The sequence below is a fragment of the Notothenia coriiceps genome, unplaced genomic scaffold, assembly GCF_000735185.1.
Source record: "Notothenia coriiceps isolate Sejong01 unplaced genomic scaffold, NC01 NC01_scaffold00001460, whole genome shotgun sequence".
NCBI classification, from domain to species: domain Eukaryota; kingdom Metazoa; phylum Chordata; class Actinopteri; order Perciformes; family Nototheniidae; genus Notothenia; species Notothenia coriiceps.
Genome location: NW_011334161.1, coordinates 220623 through 242116, shown reverse-complemented (window position 1 = coordinate 242116; position 21494 = coordinate 220623). Strand labels below are relative to the sequence as shown.

The following is a 21494-nucleotide window of genomic DNA, read 5'->3' as shown; positions in this document are numbered from 1 at the left end:
CCAGCGGGGGCAGATATGAAACGATCGCCTACTCTTGCACACCGGGCGATGGGTAAGCAGTAGGGCTTCACGATATTGAAAAAAATTGATATTGCGATATTTATTTCCCCTGCGATATATAGTGCGTTTTTTTTAACTGTATTTAACCTGATGAAGGATTTTAGTCACGGACGTCTGGATCTTAACTGGTAGACTCATCATACCTTAAGTCATGATCTAACATGTCATGATAATGCAGGTTGATTACCCTCAGATAAGGGGGTTCATATGTGAATGAAGAAGAGTGGTGTCTAGAAGGGATCCAAGAGATTAAACGTATTACATTAAACTATAGGAAGCGTCATTATCACATTAGGGAATTAACACACGTGACCAAATAGGTCATTTCACTTTTTATTCCACAATTAAAACCTTTTTTGTGCAAATAGCAGNGACCTCTAGCATATGATATTCTTCGGTTGTAAATCTGTTGTTTCTTTTCAGTCATCCCAACGATTGCATGCTCGAAAATCGCCCTGTTGGGTCAGCTGCTCCACCCTCGTCAGTTCGTCAACTCCCTGGCCCACTGAGCAGCTGACCCAACAGGGCGATTTTCGAGCATGCAATCGTTGGGATGACTGAAAAGAAACAACAGATTTACAACCGAAGAATATCATATGCTAGAGGTCAATTCTTAGCCTGATTTATAAAAAAAAAAGGTATGTATATTTAGAATCATTGACAAGAAGTGCACATTTTGGAATCATGCTTTGTACCGATTGATGTATGTTCAGGGTTCATACACTTTTTCACCAATGATTTTCAATGACATTTACCTAATTTTCCATGACCAAAAAAATTTCTCTCTCAGCGTACCACTGAAAATGGTTTATTTTAACATCGAAAAAGAAAATAAGGTCTGAATCAAATATTAGGCTTACTATCTTCCACACGCTAAGGCAACTCAAATCCCTCACCATCAAAATACCTCGACAGTTAAATGCCATTTTAAGTTTCATTACTATATGATACAGTAATTATTATCATTATAGTATTACTTTTTTGGCGATTAGATAAAATATAAATTATATTTGATGCAACTTTAGTTACATTTCCATCACTTTTCCAAGACTTTGGGAAAAATATTGTTTTCCATAACTTTTCCAGGGCCTGGAACTAGCATTTTGAATTTCCATGACTTTTCCAGGTTTTTAATGACCGTAAGAACCCTGTATGTTATACTGTGTGTTAAGCAGTGTGAAAAGTATTACATATATATTTTTAAATGTCCAGAAAAGGTGAGGTGTTTCTTTAAATGCATTCATCACTCTACAATGAACAACCTGATAAGGAAATGATGTTATTCCAATTATTTCATTTGCAGATAAAATTATTTACTTTCACAGTGAGCTGTCACTTCTGATTTATGAACCCTACGCCTACGCCTAAGCCAAAACTATCAAGGCACATCCTTTTAGACAAAGCCATTTACTATTTAACAAAAACAACAACACAGGAATATTTCAGAATGACATCATGTCTCTCACCTGTATAATATTCCAGGTTGAGGAACCCCACCATGATGATGACTCCACACAGCAGGATGAAGGAGAAGATGGCACTTGCACTCGTTAAGAAGGACNGCTCTAAGCACGCCATTAATTTATACAGGCGTGAGCGCGATATCCTGCGAACACAACGCGGAATATGCGGACTGTGCTCCTTCCTGGTGTGAGGTACGACACTGAAGGCCATCAGGGCCACAGTCGGATCGGCAAGGCCCAGGCTTTAGCCAGCCCGGTTCAAAAAGCAAAAAAAAAAGTGTCAGGATCACTTTTCCAGTTAAATGGTGCGGCAACAGCGCAAGTGTTGCATCGAACCGCTGAGGAGACCTGGATGAGCACTCAGCGGCCCGCGGCACCAGACACCGCAGGGTACCTCTGCCTGTATGGAAAGACGTGTCGCTTCCATATCAAGTTTGGCTTTCTCAGTCTCCTGCCGCGATCCTCTCCAGGCGCAATACTTTCAAACCTCCGTCTCCGATGAGGTCATCTCGTTGTCATACTCAGCTGGGCAAACAACAACCTCTCGCGTTCTGCTGCTCAAGAGGACAGTGAAACGTAGCGCTCCAGCGCGCAGGGGTTTACCCACCCGCCTCCTTAACCTGTGTCGGAGGCGCACTCCGTTTCACGTAACACCGGCACAATTAAGGAGGTAGCATTGATAGTGCTGTTTACGCCGTCTTATCGCCCACAAGCTTCCACGAGCAAATGCTTCCGCAAAACGAGACAGGCTGCTCCATTGAGAAATGTATCAAGAGGGCTCCTGAGAGGGGAGCACTAGATAACAGAGTCTACCTCCGCCATAACTACAGAACGCAACACCGAGGCTTACAGCTGAGACAAAAAGAGAGAAAGAAAAAAAAAACTGAATTGGAGTTTCCCCACTAACTGTACGACACCGCAAGACTAATCACCTCCATGGTCTTCATGTGGATTACTATAGCGGACAGAAGGTACTTAATGCACTAAAGCACGCTGGACCGAGCAAAGCGAAAGACAATAGCAATTCTGTAGGCAAAAATAACTAGCGACCACGCCCGATGAACCGCCCAAACGGAGTTTGCAGCACTTTGCTCACAACATTAACGACCACCAGACACGAAACGGTCGCTCCCAAGGAACGCGTCCGGCATCCACTGCTATCAGGAGAAAACCCATCACAAAATAACAAACGTAAGCCACACGACGCCAAGCTTATACTTAACCGGTTTGACGACCCGCCCAGCTGTCTCACGGCTTGGCTCTCAGCATAACAAAGCGCAGCGATGGAGACGTAGACGTGAGTATTGCGAAAAAAGAGGAGTTTTAATTCACGCCATCCCCAACACAAGCGACACCAAACAGGGTGTAAGCAATGCCTCTGAGCAGAGATTAGCTGTTCCAAAGAAAGGAACTGCAACTGCTTCAACCACATAATCCCACCAGAGGCCAGAGAGAGAGCCACATGCAGCCATACTAAGATCCTTGTATAGAGGCCGCTGATGCAGATGGGAGCCACCTGGACGAGGGAGGAGCCTACACGTTGCACACCTGGATACAATCAGGCGGAAGAGAGAAGGCACACACACCCACACACCAAGCCCACACCGGAGCGAAGTATCACAGCTCAATCCGCTGGCTACTGCAAGGCTGACGACTGAACGTAAGTGTCGCTCCTGTAGTTACTCATAACATAGATAAGGATAATAAAAGCATATGAGGGCTGTACTATAAGTCCATGACGAGAAGAGACTGAGTCAAGGGAACCAGGTGGAGGGCGATAAGGAGGTAATACACCAACAGCTGCGGTCAGATTAGGATCAGATTGTCCAGAGAAAGATCATGAGTTCACCTACAATGGTTGTGTCAAGTATCGAAATTTAGGCATGCACAGTGACTAAGGTAGTCAAAGCATCCAATTAAGCGAGTAGGGTGTAAGAACATGGTAGAAACACGAGACCGTCTTAAGACAATGATAAAGGGTACAGTGGAACATCGACCGCTAGACATACGCAAGATAATTTTCTACCAGAATAAGTAGATCACAACAAGTGTTAAAATATCTCACAAAAGACTAAGAGAGCGACCGTATATCCACTCGACGACATGGTCCGGATATATCTCCTCCCTGGCTATATTGTACATATTGTAAAGAGCTGGCTTAGTAATCGACTAGCAGATACGAATGTTACGATTAGCCACAGTAGCCTATCGGTAGTTGCAGCATTTCACCACTCTCCGAAAGACAACGGTCCACGAACCGCTGATACCACTGATAAGCCACGAGAATGCAAACGAGTTAGTGTACATGACCCAAGCTTATCTGTCCCTTTGTCGAGCTTCCACGTCACAGTTTGCCTCAGCATAACAAGGATCACCGACGACGTCTCCAAGAGTCTGTTCACGCCAACCGCATAACATGAGTCGATCAGAAACGCAGGTAAAAACAAAAACGAAGGAGTGCGTTCGATCGCGTTCATTAGAGAGATAGCCAGGCAGCCCTTACATAGACGCTATAGAGTTGTTGCATCAGAATCGTGGGTAGCACGCTGGAGAGAGCTGCACCTGGTTACAACCGTGCGCGAGCAGCTCACACACCCACAACAGGCACTACCTAAACCAGCTAGGCCTATTGAATAAGGAGTCGTCCACACTACGAGGTAATAAAGGCTATGAGGCTGTCTCCAGACGAGAGTATTGCATGTTGGGTGGGGATTTATCACCTACAGTGCGTCTCATCATTAGGAGCGATCGAGCTTTCACAAGTGATCTTCTGACAGTGATCTAAAGACTGTCAGTCCAATAAGGTTATGACTCGAAGATCCTAACATGAGTGTCGGGCGTGACATGACGTCCAGTGCTTGCTACATGCACAAGTGGTCAACCTCCTTATATGTTCTATAGCAGCGCGTGAGTTTAGTAAGTGTTACGGATGCACTGCTGAATGGGAATCAGCTCCTGTCCTAGCACATGAGAAGAGTTAACAATGAGGGCGCTGCCTGTTTCACGTCATATTTCTTCGCAATCAACTGCCCAAATCTGTGAGTAGTACCTAATAGAAGATATGGAGGTTCAGCGTAACGGCAGAGAGAGTTCAGGGTGACCAAACGTAGAGAAATAAAGATGAGCGGTAAATACACTCAACATAGCTTCAGAGTAGGTTACGGCCTAAGGAGGTGTGTCTAGAAGGGCGAATATGTTGGGTGATTAAGGATACTGAGGAAATCTATTACTTAAGCATGCCAATCCGTAGATACCTACAGAGAACATGTTGCTTACAACGGTACAAATTGATCAGACAGCTGTTGACGAAAGAGAAGAGGAGCAAATGTGTATGTAGAATATAAAGTCGGTATGGATTAACGCCTTGGTCTACCGAATAGTAACTGCCCGCAATTTACAAGGATGGAGCTAAACACATGGTTGCAGTTAATGAGTCTTTGTATGTAAATTGAGTGTATAACCGACAGATACAGGATACTTAATGAGCTCAAGAGCATATAGAGAGAGCATGCTGGGACACAGCGCAGATAAATTAGAGACGTACAGAAGAAGGTCATCCGGTATAGCAGAGAGACTTTCTGTTCGATCCCATTTCTAAATATAACTCTAATGCGGGCATGCCAAAGGTCACAATGGATGCAGTGACCTCGTAGACCAGGAAGCATTTACCATCACATACGGACACAATAGCTAAGGCAAAATAAGAGAGGGCTCAAGGGACAACCCTGCCAGGTTGAGCGGTGGAGAGGGAAATATTTCAGAGTGCGTATTATTCGTTCTCCACTGAAGCTAGGGGAGAGGAGTACAACAGCTTCACCCCATGAGGGTAAAGTTCTTTCCAAAGCCCACATTTCTCCAGGTGTGAAAAAGATTACCTCCACTCCCACACCGATCACATGCTACTTTTCTGCCATCTAAAGATATCACAGCTTTCAGGTACAGAATTTGCGGAAGGCAGGTAGATTGTGTTAAAAAGTCGTTTTAAGTTAAAAAATGAATGCCTATTTTGATGAAGCCCGGTTTTTGATCGGGAGAGATAATGGTTGGTAAACACGGTTTCCAAACGTAAAGCGAGCCATTAAGACAGTAATTTTAAAATCCCAGCATTTTAATAAGCTGATTGGTCGGTAGGAGGGGCATGCAAGGGATCCTTATTCCTTTATAAAATGAGGCGAGATAGAGGCCTGAGTAAGCGTTGGGTGTAAACTAGTAGAAGGTAAACGAACATATCTATCAAAACAAGGGGCTCATTTTCTGTTGAAACTTCTTGTAAAATGTTCCATGGGATAACCGTCCGGCCAGAGATTGTTCCGCTTGCATCCGATGCAATAGCAACGGAGAGTTCCAACAGCAGTTACTGGCTTCCCCAAATCGCTCAGTCCATATCAGGAATGTATCACCACTTTGAGGTTGGTAAAAAAAAATCAAAAGCTTTGCGTGTACTGACGCTGGTTTGCGATGTGTATAACGAAGAATCAATAGTCTCTCTAAACTCATCCATTAGATTATTTGGGGATCGATCGTTAATGTTCCGAGGATGTTTGGGATTCTGGGGAATCGGTAAGAGGCAACATTCTGTCGTAATTGATGCGCCAGTAATCTGCCAGCTTTGTCACGCCTGTTCGTAATAATTAACTTCTAGCCTTAAGAAGAAGTCAGTCAGTCTGGTCTGCGCTCAGCTAAAATGAACCGTCCGATGGAAGAATTGCAACGCCGTCTCCTTATACACATCTGGAGTTGGTGATAACGGAATAGAGTCATCCCAGTTTGAGCAATACGCGCTCGTTAGTCAAGTCTAAGGTCTCTCATCTTCGTTTTTCCTCACATTTCGGCTGTATTACTACCTCGAGCAGTAACATTGCCTGTTTAATAGTTATTTTCAATATTCAATGTGTGCCTGTTAAATATAGCATTGATGCAGATATCTCCCGTGGGCCTTGTTAATAGATCTGACAGAATATGTTACATTTGGTTGTTGTTAAATAGGCTACGATGCTCTTGTACATAATGTTTATCCGAAAGCAGATCGTGTACTGAAAAATGTATGATCCGTTATTGCGTGCGTACAGAATGCCTTAAAGTTGATACTCCATCGTTTGCGTGCGAGTACATGAATCCGAAATTACTGTAGTTTCCATATTCATGAAAAGAGAGCTAACGAAAGGGAGAATTCTATCACACTGTCATTTCATAAATGTTATAGATCTATCAGTGAGCTCTAGCGTATAGTGAACATTAAAATATAGGCCTATCTTCATGCCATAATTTACTCGGTATCTATACTTAATCACCAGATGTTGATCATTATGCTGAAAATAAGGAATCTCTAATGTCTTAGAAGCCTTAAGGAGGCTACACAGGATCTGTTATTGCTAACCAGTGGTCCATCACTGTGAGTGTCTAATGGCTGCACTAACTACAAGGCTTTAAAGTCACCACTTCTTGTGCGGTCATCTGGTGAAGACTAAAGAAGTAACTGAGTAACTCACCTACATGTCAAGGAAGGTTGTAAAGACCTATGTCCAGTCGAAGAAGTAGAAAATATCTACATCATTCACCATTTTCCCAGTAGCGGGCGTACACATTCACAAGTAAGAGCCAGGGGTGTCATATATCATGCCAATTAACAATCAGGTATCTGCCATTAGGATCAGAAACCATCCGAGTAAAAACAAAGGGAACCGATTTGTGTATCAAGATAGCAACTCCTCTAGACTTGGCTGTTAAAATGATGAATAGTAAGCGTGTCCAATCCTACTATTCCTAAGTCTAGAAAAAAACTGATGGTTTGAAGTGTGTTTCTTGAAGATTAAATCACTTGAGCCCCAAATATTGAAGATGGCCGCATGACCCTGGTGCGCTTAACTGGGGAGTTCAGACCCCTGCAATTCCAACTAGTAAACTTAAGGGCGCTCCCATCATGGCGTTTGAATTAACCTGGGCTGGACCATTTAAAAGATAAACGGAAATATGAAGGACCGGCAGTCACAACCAACAACAGAGTGCAATAATGAATACAATAAAAATAAAACATAAAACATACAAGACAAGAACATGAAACATACAGAACCCAGCTCCCCAGTCCACCCCAGCACAGCAATCTCCCCAACGAGATGCCACGTGCAAAACCAACTAATAAACTGCCTAAACCTAAACGCTCCAAGGTAGCCACAATTGCCGCTACCTGAGATAAAGTGACATATTAAGAATGATTAAATGTACATTGTACAAAACCACTGTGTATAAGTTATCCATAATTGAACTAACAACCAGAGTAAAGGGTATCCGTGATGGCCCAATATGTAGTACAAATAAACACTAATGCTAGTATATATATTATTCTCTTAATTGTATTTTTATTATTTATCAGAGCTCGGTCACGTGGACGGGCAAGGCACTTGGGAATGTAGTCCACAATATTGTCAACAAAAATCTAGCGATCTCCAGCTGATAGAATGAACGACCATCATAACTGTTTTTTAAACAGACCCACTGTAGGATAGGCAGTCTATTTACAGTTCTTATTAACAAAGTCAGTGGCCACCGTAGGATCCTCAAACCTGTGTGACGTTCCATTCGGCATGGTAATTTTGAGAGTTGCCGGGAAGAGGAGACCAAACTTCACATTTGGGTAGGAATGTAGAGTACGCTTACTGGGACAAAAGCAGCTCGCTTCTTGGCAACGGAGGACGTATAGTCCGGGAAAATGGAGATCCTCTTGCCGTTGTAGAGAAGAGGAGAGGATTCACCAGCCCGCTGCAGGATCTGGCTCCGGATATGAAAGAAGTGTACCCTTACAACAAAGGGCCGAGGTAAGGTCCCCTCCTTGGGTCTCTCTCGCAGGGTCCGATGGGCACGGTCAAGTAGAGGCTTCTCGTCCAGTTTGAGCAAGTCCCGGAGCAACTGCGCGACGAAATCAGTGGCACGGTCTCCCTCCAGTCCCTCCGTAATACCCATCACACGCAAATTATTCCTCCGCGACCTGCCCTCAAGATCCTCACATTTGTCATCCAAGCGTTTCACTTGTGAAGTTTAGCATGTCAGCTGTAACTTCCAGCTTGTCTATCCGAGTGTTGTGGTCAGTGGCAGCTTGCTCCAGATCTCGGATCGTGGCTTCGTGTGCCTCTACTGCGCGCTGAAGTGGTTCAACTGAGCTCTTCAGTTCTTGTCTCACAGACAATATTTCAGAGTGCAGACTCGCGGCCGATTCATCAATTTTCTTGAATATGTCATTCTTGAGAGATTCCATCATTGATTGTAGCAGCGAGGCATCTAGGGTGTCCCCAGCATCGTCAGCAGCGCTAGCCGAGTCAGGAAGGAGTGAGGGTTTGAGGCCTCCTTTTGCGAGGTCTTGTTTAGATCGAGTAGTAGTCATTTTGGCCGGTTACAAATCAAAATAATTGAGCTAGAGTAATTTATAAGTACCTTATGCGAGTTGTTGCATACTATTAGTGAGCCAAACTGCACAATGGGAAAGTATTTTGAAGTCACTAATCTCGGAGCTGTCAGGACACACGTCTACTCGCCTCCGTGCATTGCATTTTCTTCAATGTGTCTGTGTACTGTTTCTTGTGTAGGTACCCGTTCTGTCTGAGGGCCTGTGAGCCAGCAAAGAGCTTTCAGGAACAAATAATAAAGGTATGTTTGTTTGCACTTCCTGTTGAGTAATTAATCCTGTAAAACCTCATTGCTTCTAATGTGGCGCCGGGCGAGGATCTTTCTGTCTTTGTTACACAGTCTGTTTTCTCTCTCTGTCAGCTCTGGGGAGAGAGTTTCTCCCCCGGCCTCCCATGGCCATGCCTGTCTCATCAGTCCAGGAATGACCGTCACCCCTAAAACACACACTGCTCAACCTGATTCCTCCTTTAACAGCGACACAAGGTTGGTGAACATCTATTTGAACAACTCATTTTCCTTTAAGAACCCTTAACATTTACAGTAAGGAAAGACAATCTCCTGGTATAGCTGCTATCTGGAAACAGTGGCATGCTTTTTTTTACATTCATCGTCACTCTGATAAAGAAAAGCGTTACAGTAACTGATTCTAAATCATGTGATGTTTCTGGTTGTATTTACTGGCATTTCCCCCTTTTGGCATCAAGGTTGTGTTACACTTGGCATCAGATAGATTAGATCACTGACGGTGTCTGAATGTTTGCGCGATGATATCATTGTTACCTGTTGAGGTTCATCTCATCACATACCAACTAGATTGGATCCGGTGAAGATGGATGAGGTGGACGTCCTGCGGTTGAAGCCTTCCTCTGAAGACGCCGTGTCGCTGGTTTCCTCGTTGGCTGAGCCCATCAACCTCGAAGGTCAGTGAGTTTTTGACGGATCGGTGAGAAGCTGCTGAAAGCTCCCTGTACCACCAACACAAACAAACTTTTTATAATTGAAACAAATACTCATATGAACACAGAGCACAATATTTGTTCGGGTTACACAAGTCCTGATGTGGCTTTCTGTGTGTTACCAGATTCCCATTATGCTTTGCTGCAAGGCGAGCTGGAGCACGACCTCAAGAGCCTGGAGGCGGAGTCTTGGAACGTGGGAGTGGACCAGAGCTACCTGAAGGCTCTGAGCAAAGAGGCCGTGAAGAGACAGGACGTTATCTATGGTAATTTCCACCAGCTACATCTGACACTGATCAAATCCCCCCCCCAAAACAGTAATCATGTATGACCTTTTATAGTGTAGTACAGAGACTGAACTTTCTCATGTCAATCACCAGCTGAAGGAGATTCATCGTACACAGCGATGGCACGATTTAAGCAGAGATGACAGTGCCTATAATTATGATGATGAGTAATGCTTATTTTAACTCGTATGACCTTTTCAACCACGCTGCTATAACAATAATGGGTTGAAGAATATAACTAAGTGCAGTCAGTTAACCAATTACTGTACACTTTTGAGGTACTTGCTTCACCTATAATTGTGTGTCACTAACTTAAATATTGCACTTTAACATGAATTATTCAGTAATAGGCCATACTAAAAAATAGACACTTTGGCTTTTGCAATATATGTTTACTTTTATGCTAATTTCAATGTTTAAGTAAGATTCAAAGTATTTAACACTGGTATTGCTTCTTTTATCCAAGAAAAAGCTCTAAATACTTCTTCAACTGCAATTCTATTCACCTAAGAATATATTTCTCCAGTTTTGATTACTTATATTTACTGACATGACTTTGTTTGCCTTCCTTCTCTTAATGTACCCCATACAAATGTTTCTATATCTTTTCCTTCTAAACCATCAAGACACTCTTCTTTACTTGTATTTCCTAGAGTTGATCCAGACGGAGATGCACCATGTACGCACCTTAAAAATCCTCCTCCGTGTCTACCTGCACGAGATGAGGCAGTCTGCGCTGATCGAGGAGGCCAGGCTGGAGCGGCTCTTCCCTGGAGCGGAAATGCTGCTCGACCTCCACCAGCGCTTCCTTAACTGCCTCAAAGCGCACCAACGCCAAAGTCTGGAGGAAGGAAGCACAAACAACTACCAGATCACACAACTGGGGGACATTGTCATCTCTCAGGTAGGGTCTTTGGAAAGCAGGTTTTTGTGTAAATGATCAATCATTTGAACTGACCCTCTTTAATCGATGTGTTCAATAAGAGAGGGATTCTTTGATGTTATCCTCAGGTTTACTTTACACCCTTTATCCTCTGGGGTCAATTTGACCAACTCAAGACAATGATCATATTCCAAATTGTAACCAACATGTATGTCTCTGGTGCTTTGGGTATCTTAGTTGAATACCTAAATAACCATTTAAATAAAACACTACCCCAACCTTCCCCCCACACAGACCCCTTTATACATCCAGAATTCCTATTATGTGAATATCGACAAATATATAAATCACCATAAAATCTCACTGACTGAAATAAAATGTTAAAGTAAGATCTTTTTGATGTTGTTAAAGGACCAATAACTAAAGCAGAGGGTAGTTTTGTTTTACAATGATACATTTGCATGTAATAGTCACCTCAATATCGTCCGACACAATCTACACAAATATTGACATTTTTATACGTTTTATACTACTAAAACAACCTGGGGTCAAATTGACGTACAAAGTGCGTACAGGACATTTAAAAAAGATCTTCATGTTCATTTGATGTTTACCCATTAGTTCTCACTAAATTAGGAAAAGTCATGAAATACTAAGCAAAAAAATAAATATGAACCATTTTTTTAACATTGAATGGGGTAAAATTGACCCCAAGGATAACAGGAGGGTTAAAGTAAATTGGTTCAAACAGGTTGACACACAGCGATTGAGATGTGTGGTGCAGTGGGTTGTGCGTTGGTGTTGGGATCAGGGGGTCACAGGTTCAAACCCCACTGCAGTCAGCATGTCGTTGTGTCCCTGAGACACTTCACTCCAAATTGCTCCTGTGGGGATTGGCCACAGTATTGAGTATGTAAGGTGCTTTGGATAAAAGCGTCTAACAAATGACATGTAATGTAATATACTTTTCCATACAACTGTTCTTCAAAACAACCGCAGGGAGTTTGGGCTATTCTTCAGGATTCCAGAAAGTTTATAAAAAGATCATGAATTTGTCTGAAAACATTGCTCAATGTTAATCACATGTTTGTGTAATTGTGTTGTTCCGAGGCGCACTGCATCTCCTACTCCTCTCCTATTGTACGTTTGTACTGAAACCATTACTTGCAAATGCATCTGGACCTTTACTCTCAGCTCCACCGTTTACTTAGTTTCTGACTCCTAAATGCTATGTTTACATTTCTACGCAGAGGCTTACGACAAACAGTCTCCCTTAAAATGTTGTCAGACATCTTATCCTACAACTCTGCTGTCAAAAGTGGGATTAAGTTGCAACATGTTCATATTTAAATGACCTTTTACCATTTAAAAAAGAATGGGCACATGCATTACTTTCAACCATTGCTTCCAGGGGCTCAGATCCCAACTGACAGACTAATTGGTCACCATTACCTGATATGTAGGATATTCAGGTATAAATAACTGTTTATGGTGCTATTTATTTATACAGTATGTTCAGTATACATTCAGTATATCTCTCTCCACCTCTGTCACTTAGTGCTGAGTGAGTGAACAGGTGTTCATGGGAATGGCTGGTATGTGTGATACAGGGACTACAGGTGCATATGTTTGAGCCATTAACCCAGGAATGATGCTGCGTCACTGGCATCACATTTTTGGAGAACCATTTCTCCTTATGTGTTTAGAATCACAGAGCTTTCTGTTCAGAATGATTGTTTTTGTAGCATTACAGTGAGAAGAGGATTTACAGACAGAGATTGAACTTGCTTATAATAAGTCATATCCAGTTGATAAACGTATATTTCTTTTGTCCTTACTGTGTTAGTTCTCAGGTGCACTGGGAGAAGGAATGATGGGGTGTTACAGTCTTTTCTGCGGTAACCACATTGAGTCCATCAGCTCCTACAAAGAGCTGGTGCAGAACAACAAGAAGCTGCAGACCCTCACGAGGGTGAGCAACATTCACTCATTGGTCAATTTACAGACATGGATAGGATTTTCTACACGACGCCAGGGAGGCTTGCATGTTGAAGAATTTGATATGAACTAGTTGCCTCTCTAAAAGTATCTTTGACATTGGCAACTAACAGAAATAGGAATGATGTATGTCTTGAAAAAAAAAAAATTCTTTATTTTAAAACAGAAAATAGGTCAGCTGCCTCTGGTGCGGAGGTTGGGAGTGCCTGAGTGTTTTCTGTTGGTGACTCAACGCATCACAAAGTATCCAGTACTGTTGGAGCGAATCATACAGAACACAGAAGGTAACACCTCATTACACGTATCTGCATCTCAATAACTCAGTATACCACTTTCAGATAACATTTTAAACTGAATCCCAATCGGCTTTTTCAATACGAATGGTTTCATATATAAGGTGTTCTCTGCTTCTCTCAGCTGACACAGAAGAGCACAAGTCTCTGGTTCAGGCTTTGGCGCTGATCAAAGACAACATTTCCCAGGTGAACGCCCAGGTCAGTGAATACGAGAAAGACGCTCGTCTCAGAGGCATCGGGCAGCGCCTGGAGCCAAAATCTCAGGGCCGTATGAAGAACGGAGGAGTTCTCCGCAGAGAGGATCTGCTGCAGGAAAACAGGACGCTGCTGCACGAAGGCACCGTCACCTGGAAGACCTCCGGGAGACAAAAAGGTTTGTGACTTTGTTGGTGTTGTCCTTTTCAATTTCCCCTTCTCACAGTTATGCAAGTGACCCGTTTGGCTACTTATTCTGATTATAAGCAGAGGTGATTTTCTTTTGCTGCAAGGGAAAATAAATCTTAAATGAAAATGTTTTTTTTTTTTTTATTGGCCGATCTGACTTCCCTGACAACTTAAACTACTAGACTATAAAACAGCTTTTTTGTTTCCCTGTTCCTTAGTGCAGTGTAAGAAGGAGGAACAAGACATCAAGTAATACTTTTAATTAAATATGAACTTCATTCAGGTTCTTTCTGAAATGCCTCACCCTTTTGTACATGAAAAAAGATACTTCCTCACACGACTTTACAGGGATGATGCAATAGGTGAGTGGAAGGTCACTGAATTACTGCAGTATTACAGGGGTGTTTTTATGGGCATTTCTTCGCCAGATTTTTCGCCAGATGATGGCATAGATATATAATGAAAAGGGAAGAGGCATGTCCCATAACAGAGGTCCAAAGGCAGTAATCAAACCTATGAACTTGCGGTTTTATGGCATACACTGAGCTACAGTACTTTAACTGCATGGCAAATTGCTTTGTAAAAGCCGACAATAATAGCTGAGTCATCACTGAGGTGTGGAGCATTAACAGTCAGACAACATGCACACTGTATCAAGTCCCTCCATGCAGTTTGACTTAGAACATCCAGCACTTGTTGATTTGATGCCGTTTGTGTCTCCCTGCAGAAATCCAAGCTGTGCTGCTGTCAGACGTGATCCTCCTCTTGCAGGAGAAAGATCAGAAGCTTGTGTTTGCCTCTATGGTGAGTTCAGCTATAATAACATTCACAAGCTATTATTCTAAGAAGGAAAAAAGTTGTTGTTCCAACTTTATCAAATTGTTACATTAACATCTCAGACCGTGTTTCTAAAAACCTGCTGTGTTATCGTGGCTCACACAGGATAACAAACCACCAGTGATCTCCCTCCAAAGGCTGATTGTGAGGGAATTGGCTAACGAGGACAAAGCCATGTACCTGATCTGTGCGTGCACAACGAGTCTGCCGGAGATGTACGAGATCCACGCGCGCTCCCGAGAGGAATGCGTCACATGGATGGCGCTGATTCGGGAAGCTGTGAACCGGTAAGCTGAAGACTTCTAGAAAAAAGAACAGATGTTCTGGTTTAGTAGACCGCTATGAAGAGTTGTAACAGCCTTTGTGAATAAGCATTTATACCGAATGTTGTTTGATGTGAAAGAGCATCATCATTGAGTTTTATGGCAGTAAATCCTTCAAACAGTAATCAATTTGATTTGTGTATTATTAGCTTATTATAGTACATTTGTTTGGCTTTAAGTTGATTCAAATCAGAATATCATTGAGTTGCCAAAATGTTAATCATCATCACCTTCTCTTTGCGACATATTGTAAATGTGGTATTTATAGGTGTGCATATAATAAGTATGATTATACTTAGTAAGATGTCTGTGTGATGCAGCTATCCAGAAGAGCAGCAGCACCGCGAACTGACAGCCAGTCTGCAACAATACCAAGGTAAGACAGACGGGGGTACTCTCTCTTATTTGAAATTGAGATAATAATAATAATAATAATAATAATCAATTAAGACGCATTCAGTCAAATATATTTCTCACCATAGACGTGTCTAGATGATGAACAATGTGTTTATCCACAGCTTCTAGTGAGCCTGCTTAGCCAACGTAAAGGCCTTCAAGTAACACTGTTTTTATAAATGAAAAAACGAGACGGGTTTGCAAGCTGTAACAAAAAAATCCTCCTATGATGAAGACGATGTGATTTGATGTATATTTGCGCGATGCTTCATTACATATGTGTTGGGAGTTTGTAAATATCAGTGTGTATACGATATACTTTATTGTCCCCGTAAGGACATTTGTTCTGGACTCCATCCTGCAGTTCCGCATACATGTACATATACAAACATAGTGGACATTAAGAGACATACACATATCATCAGTCATACACCGTTTGAACAAACACAATACACAGACGCACATACTGACAATGGCAACCTATTGCACAACCCTCATGGCCAACATTTAAAAAGTACATTTCATTTCATGTGAATGTTAAGAAGCTTAATCGACGTAGGTAGGGAAATGATGTATATCTTTTCTTTCTGCTCTGCATTTCACTAAATTTGTAAGTTTACATGTTTCTATTTCTGCTGTTGCCCTTTAGACATTCTAAGAGGTGAGGGGATGAGCAGATCGTTGCAAAGTCTGACAGAGAAGCAGGCCAGATCTCGGCTGCTCTCTACCAGATCGATGACTGAGCAGGAAACCCCCACAAGGGGCTGCTGTACGAGGAGAGCCGCCACCCCTCCAGCAGGGGGCCACGCTGCTCAAAGGGAAGCCATCGAGGGAGGGTAAGAGCAAAATCAGCTCCTCTTCTCACTTTTAGTTTGTCTAGTTAGACTTTTAATGAAAGGCATTCTATCGATCATAAATCTATCAATTAGATTTACAATTAGAAAATTATAAAAGTAGGGTAGACATGTGGATATTATCTGACTGAACAGAACGTGATCCGTCTCTTCAATGTGTCTCAACCACAGACCTTATTTCCAGCTATTTTCTAAAATCCTATGGAGAAATTGCATTGCTTTTTTGTCGAAGGAACCGATGTTCAGCTTACTTCCTGGTTTCAGGACGCGTCACTGTGGCACTCTGTTTGTTCTACATTGGTTAGCTATGAAAACACAATCCATAGTTGATTTTAAGAAATTTGTATAGAAGAAAATACATTATACACGGTTATCATATTTATATATTCTTTGCAAGAATAGAATAGAAATATATTGCTTAACTTGCACAATATATTCAAGCCTTCTTCTTCTTCTTAGCTTCTGTATAGCTAGCTCTCACAACAACAACAAAAACTTCTCAGTTCCCTCGTGGGTCCTTAAATGTGTGGGAAAGGCCTGGTTTTCCACACATTAAATGCGATGTGTATGAAGGTGTGAGAAGGAACCCTGCGTACAGCCAAGTACTGACTCAGAGAGTGCTGAGGAGTTCTCTCCAGGAAGAGATTAAGGAGTTTTTTTTGTCTTTTGTCTGCAGTGGAAATCCTGCAGAACCTGCTCTTCTTAAGGATTAGAGACCCAAACCTTGTTGTTGACGAGAGTAACACACAGGAGGGGCTGCTGTGGGGGGGCGAGACCTCAGCTGATAATAACCCTGCTGCAAGCGCCATGAAAAGTAAGCAGACATACGTTACCGATTTCTATGCATGCTAATATTAGTATATTTACACTGAACAAATAAATGTTTGACTGCAATTCATTTAGCTAACATATTCACTGACAAGCTAACAAACGATGTGTTTTATTGACTTATTAATGTGCAACTTCAAGATCAAGAACTGTTGTTATGCATTTGAATAGAGGTAGTCTAACAACTTTATTTGGAACTCATTCATAATTTGGGGAAGTTAACATATTGCTCACTTTTTGTATAAAATACAGTATTCTAATATTTGTTATAAACAGGGGTGCACATAACTGGTACACAGGTACGCATGCGCGGCAACAATCTGAATTGCGTACCGACGTACTTGTGAAGCTTTTCCAGAAGGCGGTTAGATCACCGGACGACAGAGTCGGTCTCCGTGTGCACAGACGAGGCTGCTGTTAACGTCGGTCTGTACAACAGAATTGTGCCAAAACTACGCCAGCCGGCTGCGGAGGGGAGACTGGCCCCCCCCCCCCCCCCCCCCTACACTTGAGAACTGCACTAAAACAGCTGATCACAATGGTCACGCTCTGTGGTCACGGAGTACTCCACTGGCCCCCCCCCGTTGACGTTTGCGATACAGAGGGCCTCATCATATAACTTTGAGTGCAGCCAGAAGTTGGAGTACCAAACACTGACTCCAGGTACTCACTGAGAAAGTTATGTGCACCCCTGGTTATAAACATGTATCGCATAGTTTTTTCTTACTCTAGGCTCAATCCTACTGTGATCCCACACGTTCACAGGGATTAGGTAACTGTAGACTTTGGATGTGTGTGGTTTGATTTTCTCAGATGGAGATGAAGCTGAGAGGCCAGATGGCAGCGAAGCATCGAGTGAGCCTGAACTCCAGGAGAGTTTCAGCTCGGAGAGCCTGGACCAGTTTGTGAGTGTGACATATTAAAATAATCTGTTCTTTCATCTGGTATTTGTTTAAAGTATTTACATTAATCGTGCTATTTTGCTTCAAGGCCGAAGATGACACACAAAATCCTAACTGCAAATTAACCTCCGCACATTTCCCTGAAGCAGAGGTAACCCTTCCAATACTTATTTGCTTTGTTATTTTCCTCATTCCTATTCATTCGTACATACATATTTATATCTGTCACTAATGGTATTATGGTGTGTATTGTTGTTTTCTGTAGGTGTGTGACAGGGTGATACTGCTTGCACAAAGGCTCTACAGTTTAGAAGTAAGACTTGTTGTCAATTGTTCTTAAATATGTATATTGTATTCGACAGGCACCTAATTTTAGTATTTATTTTGCAAAATTGTCTTTTAATGTTTTGCTGTGAATCTAAACGTGTCCTAACATAAGAATAACATTAGTGTTCTATCACAATAATGAATGGTATGTTTTCCGATGTTAGACACGATGTGATGTTTAAATTCAATGTTTCAACGTGCAGGCAATCATCACCCAGCAGGACAGCCAGATTGAGCTGCTGCACGCTTTCCACACGAAGAGCAAGCAGCCGGCCCGTCACTACAGCAGCGTGCTGCTGGAGCAGGAGAAACAGCGCAACCTGGAGAAGCAGAAGGAGGAACTGGCCAACCTGCAGAAGCAGCAGGTCCAGCATCGAGAGGTGCAGCAGCGCTGGGAGAAGGACATGGAGCGGCAGAGGGTTCAGACCGAGAGTCTGGAGGCTCAGCTGCGAAAGAGGGAGGAGGACTGCAGGATGTGGGAGGGGAAGCTGAACGAGGACAGGGCTTTGCTGGATGAGCTGAAGGAAAACTACCAGCAGGACCTGGAGAGGCTCAGAGAGTCCACGAGGTCCGTGGACAAGGACAAGGAGCGTCTGAATCAAGAGAGGAGGCGTCTGGAGCACTTGCTGGAGAAATACAAGAACATGATGCCAGGAAACTCCAACTATGATGATCCTTCTCAAGTAAAGAACTGGATTTTAATAATACCCGTTTATGAACTTATTGTGTGCTTATCTGTCCACCACGAAGTATCATTTAGTCAGCTAAGTCTATATAATAATATGGATTATGAGATAATCAAAACTTGTTTGAGCCTTGAATTACAGTGAAACTTTTGATGATCAATGGCCTAAGAAAACTGAAATTAAATGTGATTAAATATTTTAAGTATCAACATTTTGTTGGAGTAAAATACAAAAGCACTGAACTCAATCTTCACAGGTCTAAGTCAAATGAGCGATCAGTTGAATTTGCTCTGAAGTTGACAGTTTGAGTTTTGCATTTCCTCTCTTTCTAGTTGCGGAGTCTGCAGTCGTTCAGGGGAAGTGTAGTGGGCGGAGGTGGGACATTCAATTCAAAACCGCACGTCTTACCCACCAACTCGAATACCTTGGAAGTCCCTCCGAAGGTGCCCCCGCGCAGAGAGAGCATCAGCCCCCAGCCGGCCAAGCCCGAGCTGCCGCTCCACCTGATCAGCACCACCAACCAGGTGCACAAACCTGCATCCCTACTGCAGCAGATCCCCACCAAGCTGGCCGCTGCGTCCAAGGGGAAAGAGAAGAGCTTCAAGAGCAAGACCAAGAGGTCCCACCAGAGAACGCACAGTGCAGGTCAGGAGACAGGCCTGGGTTTATTGTCCTTTTCCTCAGATGTAAACAAAGTAACATAACAAGCAAAGAAAAAAGCAACACAACTAGGGGCAACCCCCCAAGGAATATTGTACTTTTAACTCCACTACGTCAATTTGACTGCTTTAGTTACAAGTTACTTTACAGATTTGTATTATTCGCAATTACAAACGATGAGTCAATAAACATTAAAACAAAGTAATAGGTTACTATCGGCAGCAGTACAAATGTAATTAAGATAAGCTGCACCATCACCACCTGTAAAATACACATTGCCTTTGGTACTTGGGTATATTTTAAATGTAAATTGTTATATGCAGGACTTATACTTGAATCAGAGTGTTTGAAGAATTTATTATTGCTACTTTTACTTGCACCTCTGTCTACAGACTGAACAACATTAATGTAGTTATTATTGTAAAGAAACATTTAGTTGCAGCTGGAAAAAATACACACCATAATACCAGCTGAACTTTTAGCCCTCTGATTCAAATGTCCTTAAAGTTTTGTTTAATGTGTCAACATGCATGGTTCCAGCACTGACCCACTCCTGTCTCTCCTCCCGCAGCCTCTATAGACGTGAGCCAGATGCTGCCCATCCGAGTGATGGGGAATGAAACAAGCAGTCTGAGAGCCAAACGCACCGGCAGTCCCCAAATAAGAATCTACCAGTCAGGTACAGACGAGTCATCAAGAACCATACCTCCTGTAGACTTAAATTCAGGCTTCAAAAGTAACATTTAAAATAAGCAATGTCATTTTACGAAGGTCGATGTTTAGTGTTGAATATTGAACTTTGAACTTGGGTGTTGAATTCTTAGAGCTTAATCAAAGCCTTATTCATAAATGGTTAGAGGGGACACTGTGACTGTATATGTTGAGTTTTGATTCATTATAGTGTTTTATCGAGAGTATGAAAGAGAATTCTCAGAAAAGCAGCAGCTGCAGAAGGATTACAAGTGCAGTAGTTACTACTTTCCATGCCTGCAGGTGGAGACATCAACATTACTACTTCTTCAGATGTATTCCTTTCTTTCCTGTATGGTGCAGGTTGGCATGTGTAATCTAGCAGCTCCCCCTTGTGGAGAATCTGCAACCTGGTGATTAAGTTTGAGTTCAAGCCACTTTCATGAGGTGCCTGATGACCAAAAACAGGACAGGGCAAGGTTAAAATGTGATGATAGAACATCTCAAACAGAACAGGATATGAGCTGAAACACTATCTTGATATATGGGTATACATTACTGTCCTGGCCCAACAAACACACACGACACACGCACACGCACAGGCCGTTTCTCAATCGCGAGGATACTGGCTTGGTAGTCGCATACTTCCAAGTTACTTCCTTCAGAAACGAAGCAAGTATACTTCCAAGCCACGGCTTCGGAAAACAAAGAAGAATGGAACAGGCTAACAAGTGTGCCACTCTCTCTAACGGTTTCACCATAAACTGTGCCGAAAATAAATACCTAACCTATCTAATTATGAACTTGCTTTACTTTCACGGAACACATTTTTGGTGATAACAAATGCAACAAAGTAACATATTTACCAACACATGTTCTACGCCAATACATACTTACATTTAAATGTGTGCTGTGCTGCGTCGGTTCAGCCATTCTCCGCAAGGGTTTTTGAAATTGGTCCGTGCGCAAAGCATTGTGGGGATTTGAAGGACGCGAAGTCTACCCATGTGCAGCCTCGAAATTACCCCCAAACCAAGGACGTGGCCTCGGTGGAATTCCAAGTATGCTGTAGATTGGAACAGTCCTTCGGCGGCACTCGATGACGTAGTATCCAGTACACACACACACACACACACACACACTCACTCAAAAGGACACTTGGTATATATGCTTGTGTACCATTACTCCTACGACTGGGATGAGGAGATTAGGCATGCAGTGCAGAGATAGCAGGAATGGTTTATATGGTTAGATGTTGCTGTGACT

General features: G+C 42.6%; 1 protein-coding gene across 1 annotated transcript in view; it reads left to right on the top strand.

Moving 5' to 3' along the window:
* The window catches only part of LOC104961396 (rho guanine nucleotide exchange factor 18), a 38399-nt gene that overhangs the window by 15312 nt on the left and 1593 nt on the right, over positions 1 to 21494 (top strand). Inside the window, exons 3-22 of the mRNA XM_010789700.1 lie at positions 9101 to 9161; positions 9282 to 9404; positions 9735 to 9841; positions 10003 to 10143; positions 10818 to 11068; positions 12894 to 13019; positions 13212 to 13329; positions 13463 to 13714; positions 14453 to 14529; positions 14668 to 14849; positions 15206 to 15261; positions 15931 to 16117; positions 16709 to 16737; positions 16812 to 16949; positions 17777 to 17868; positions 17954 to 18016; positions 18131 to 18178; positions 18396 to 18875; positions 19211 to 19523; positions 20110 to 20217. Of these exons, the coding sequence (XP_010788002.1) occupies positions 9343 to 9404; positions 9735 to 9841; positions 10003 to 10143; positions 10818 to 11068; positions 12894 to 13019; positions 13212 to 13329; positions 13463 to 13714; positions 14453 to 14529; positions 14668 to 14849; positions 15206 to 15261; positions 15931 to 16117; positions 16709 to 16737; positions 16812 to 16949; positions 17777 to 17868; positions 17954 to 18016; positions 18131 to 18178; positions 18396 to 18875; positions 19211 to 19523; positions 20110 to 20217 (2830 nt within the window). The 5' untranslated portion in view covers positions 9101 to 9161; positions 9282 to 9342. The remainder of the gene's footprint in view (positions 1 to 9100; positions 9162 to 9281; positions 9405 to 9734; positions 9842 to 10002; positions 10144 to 10817; positions 11069 to 12893; positions 13020 to 13211; positions 13330 to 13462; positions 13715 to 14452; positions 14530 to 14667; positions 14850 to 15205; positions 15262 to 15930; positions 16118 to 16708; positions 16738 to 16811; positions 16950 to 17776; positions 17869 to 17953; positions 18017 to 18130; positions 18179 to 18395; positions 18876 to 19210; positions 19524 to 20109; positions 20218 to 21494) is intronic.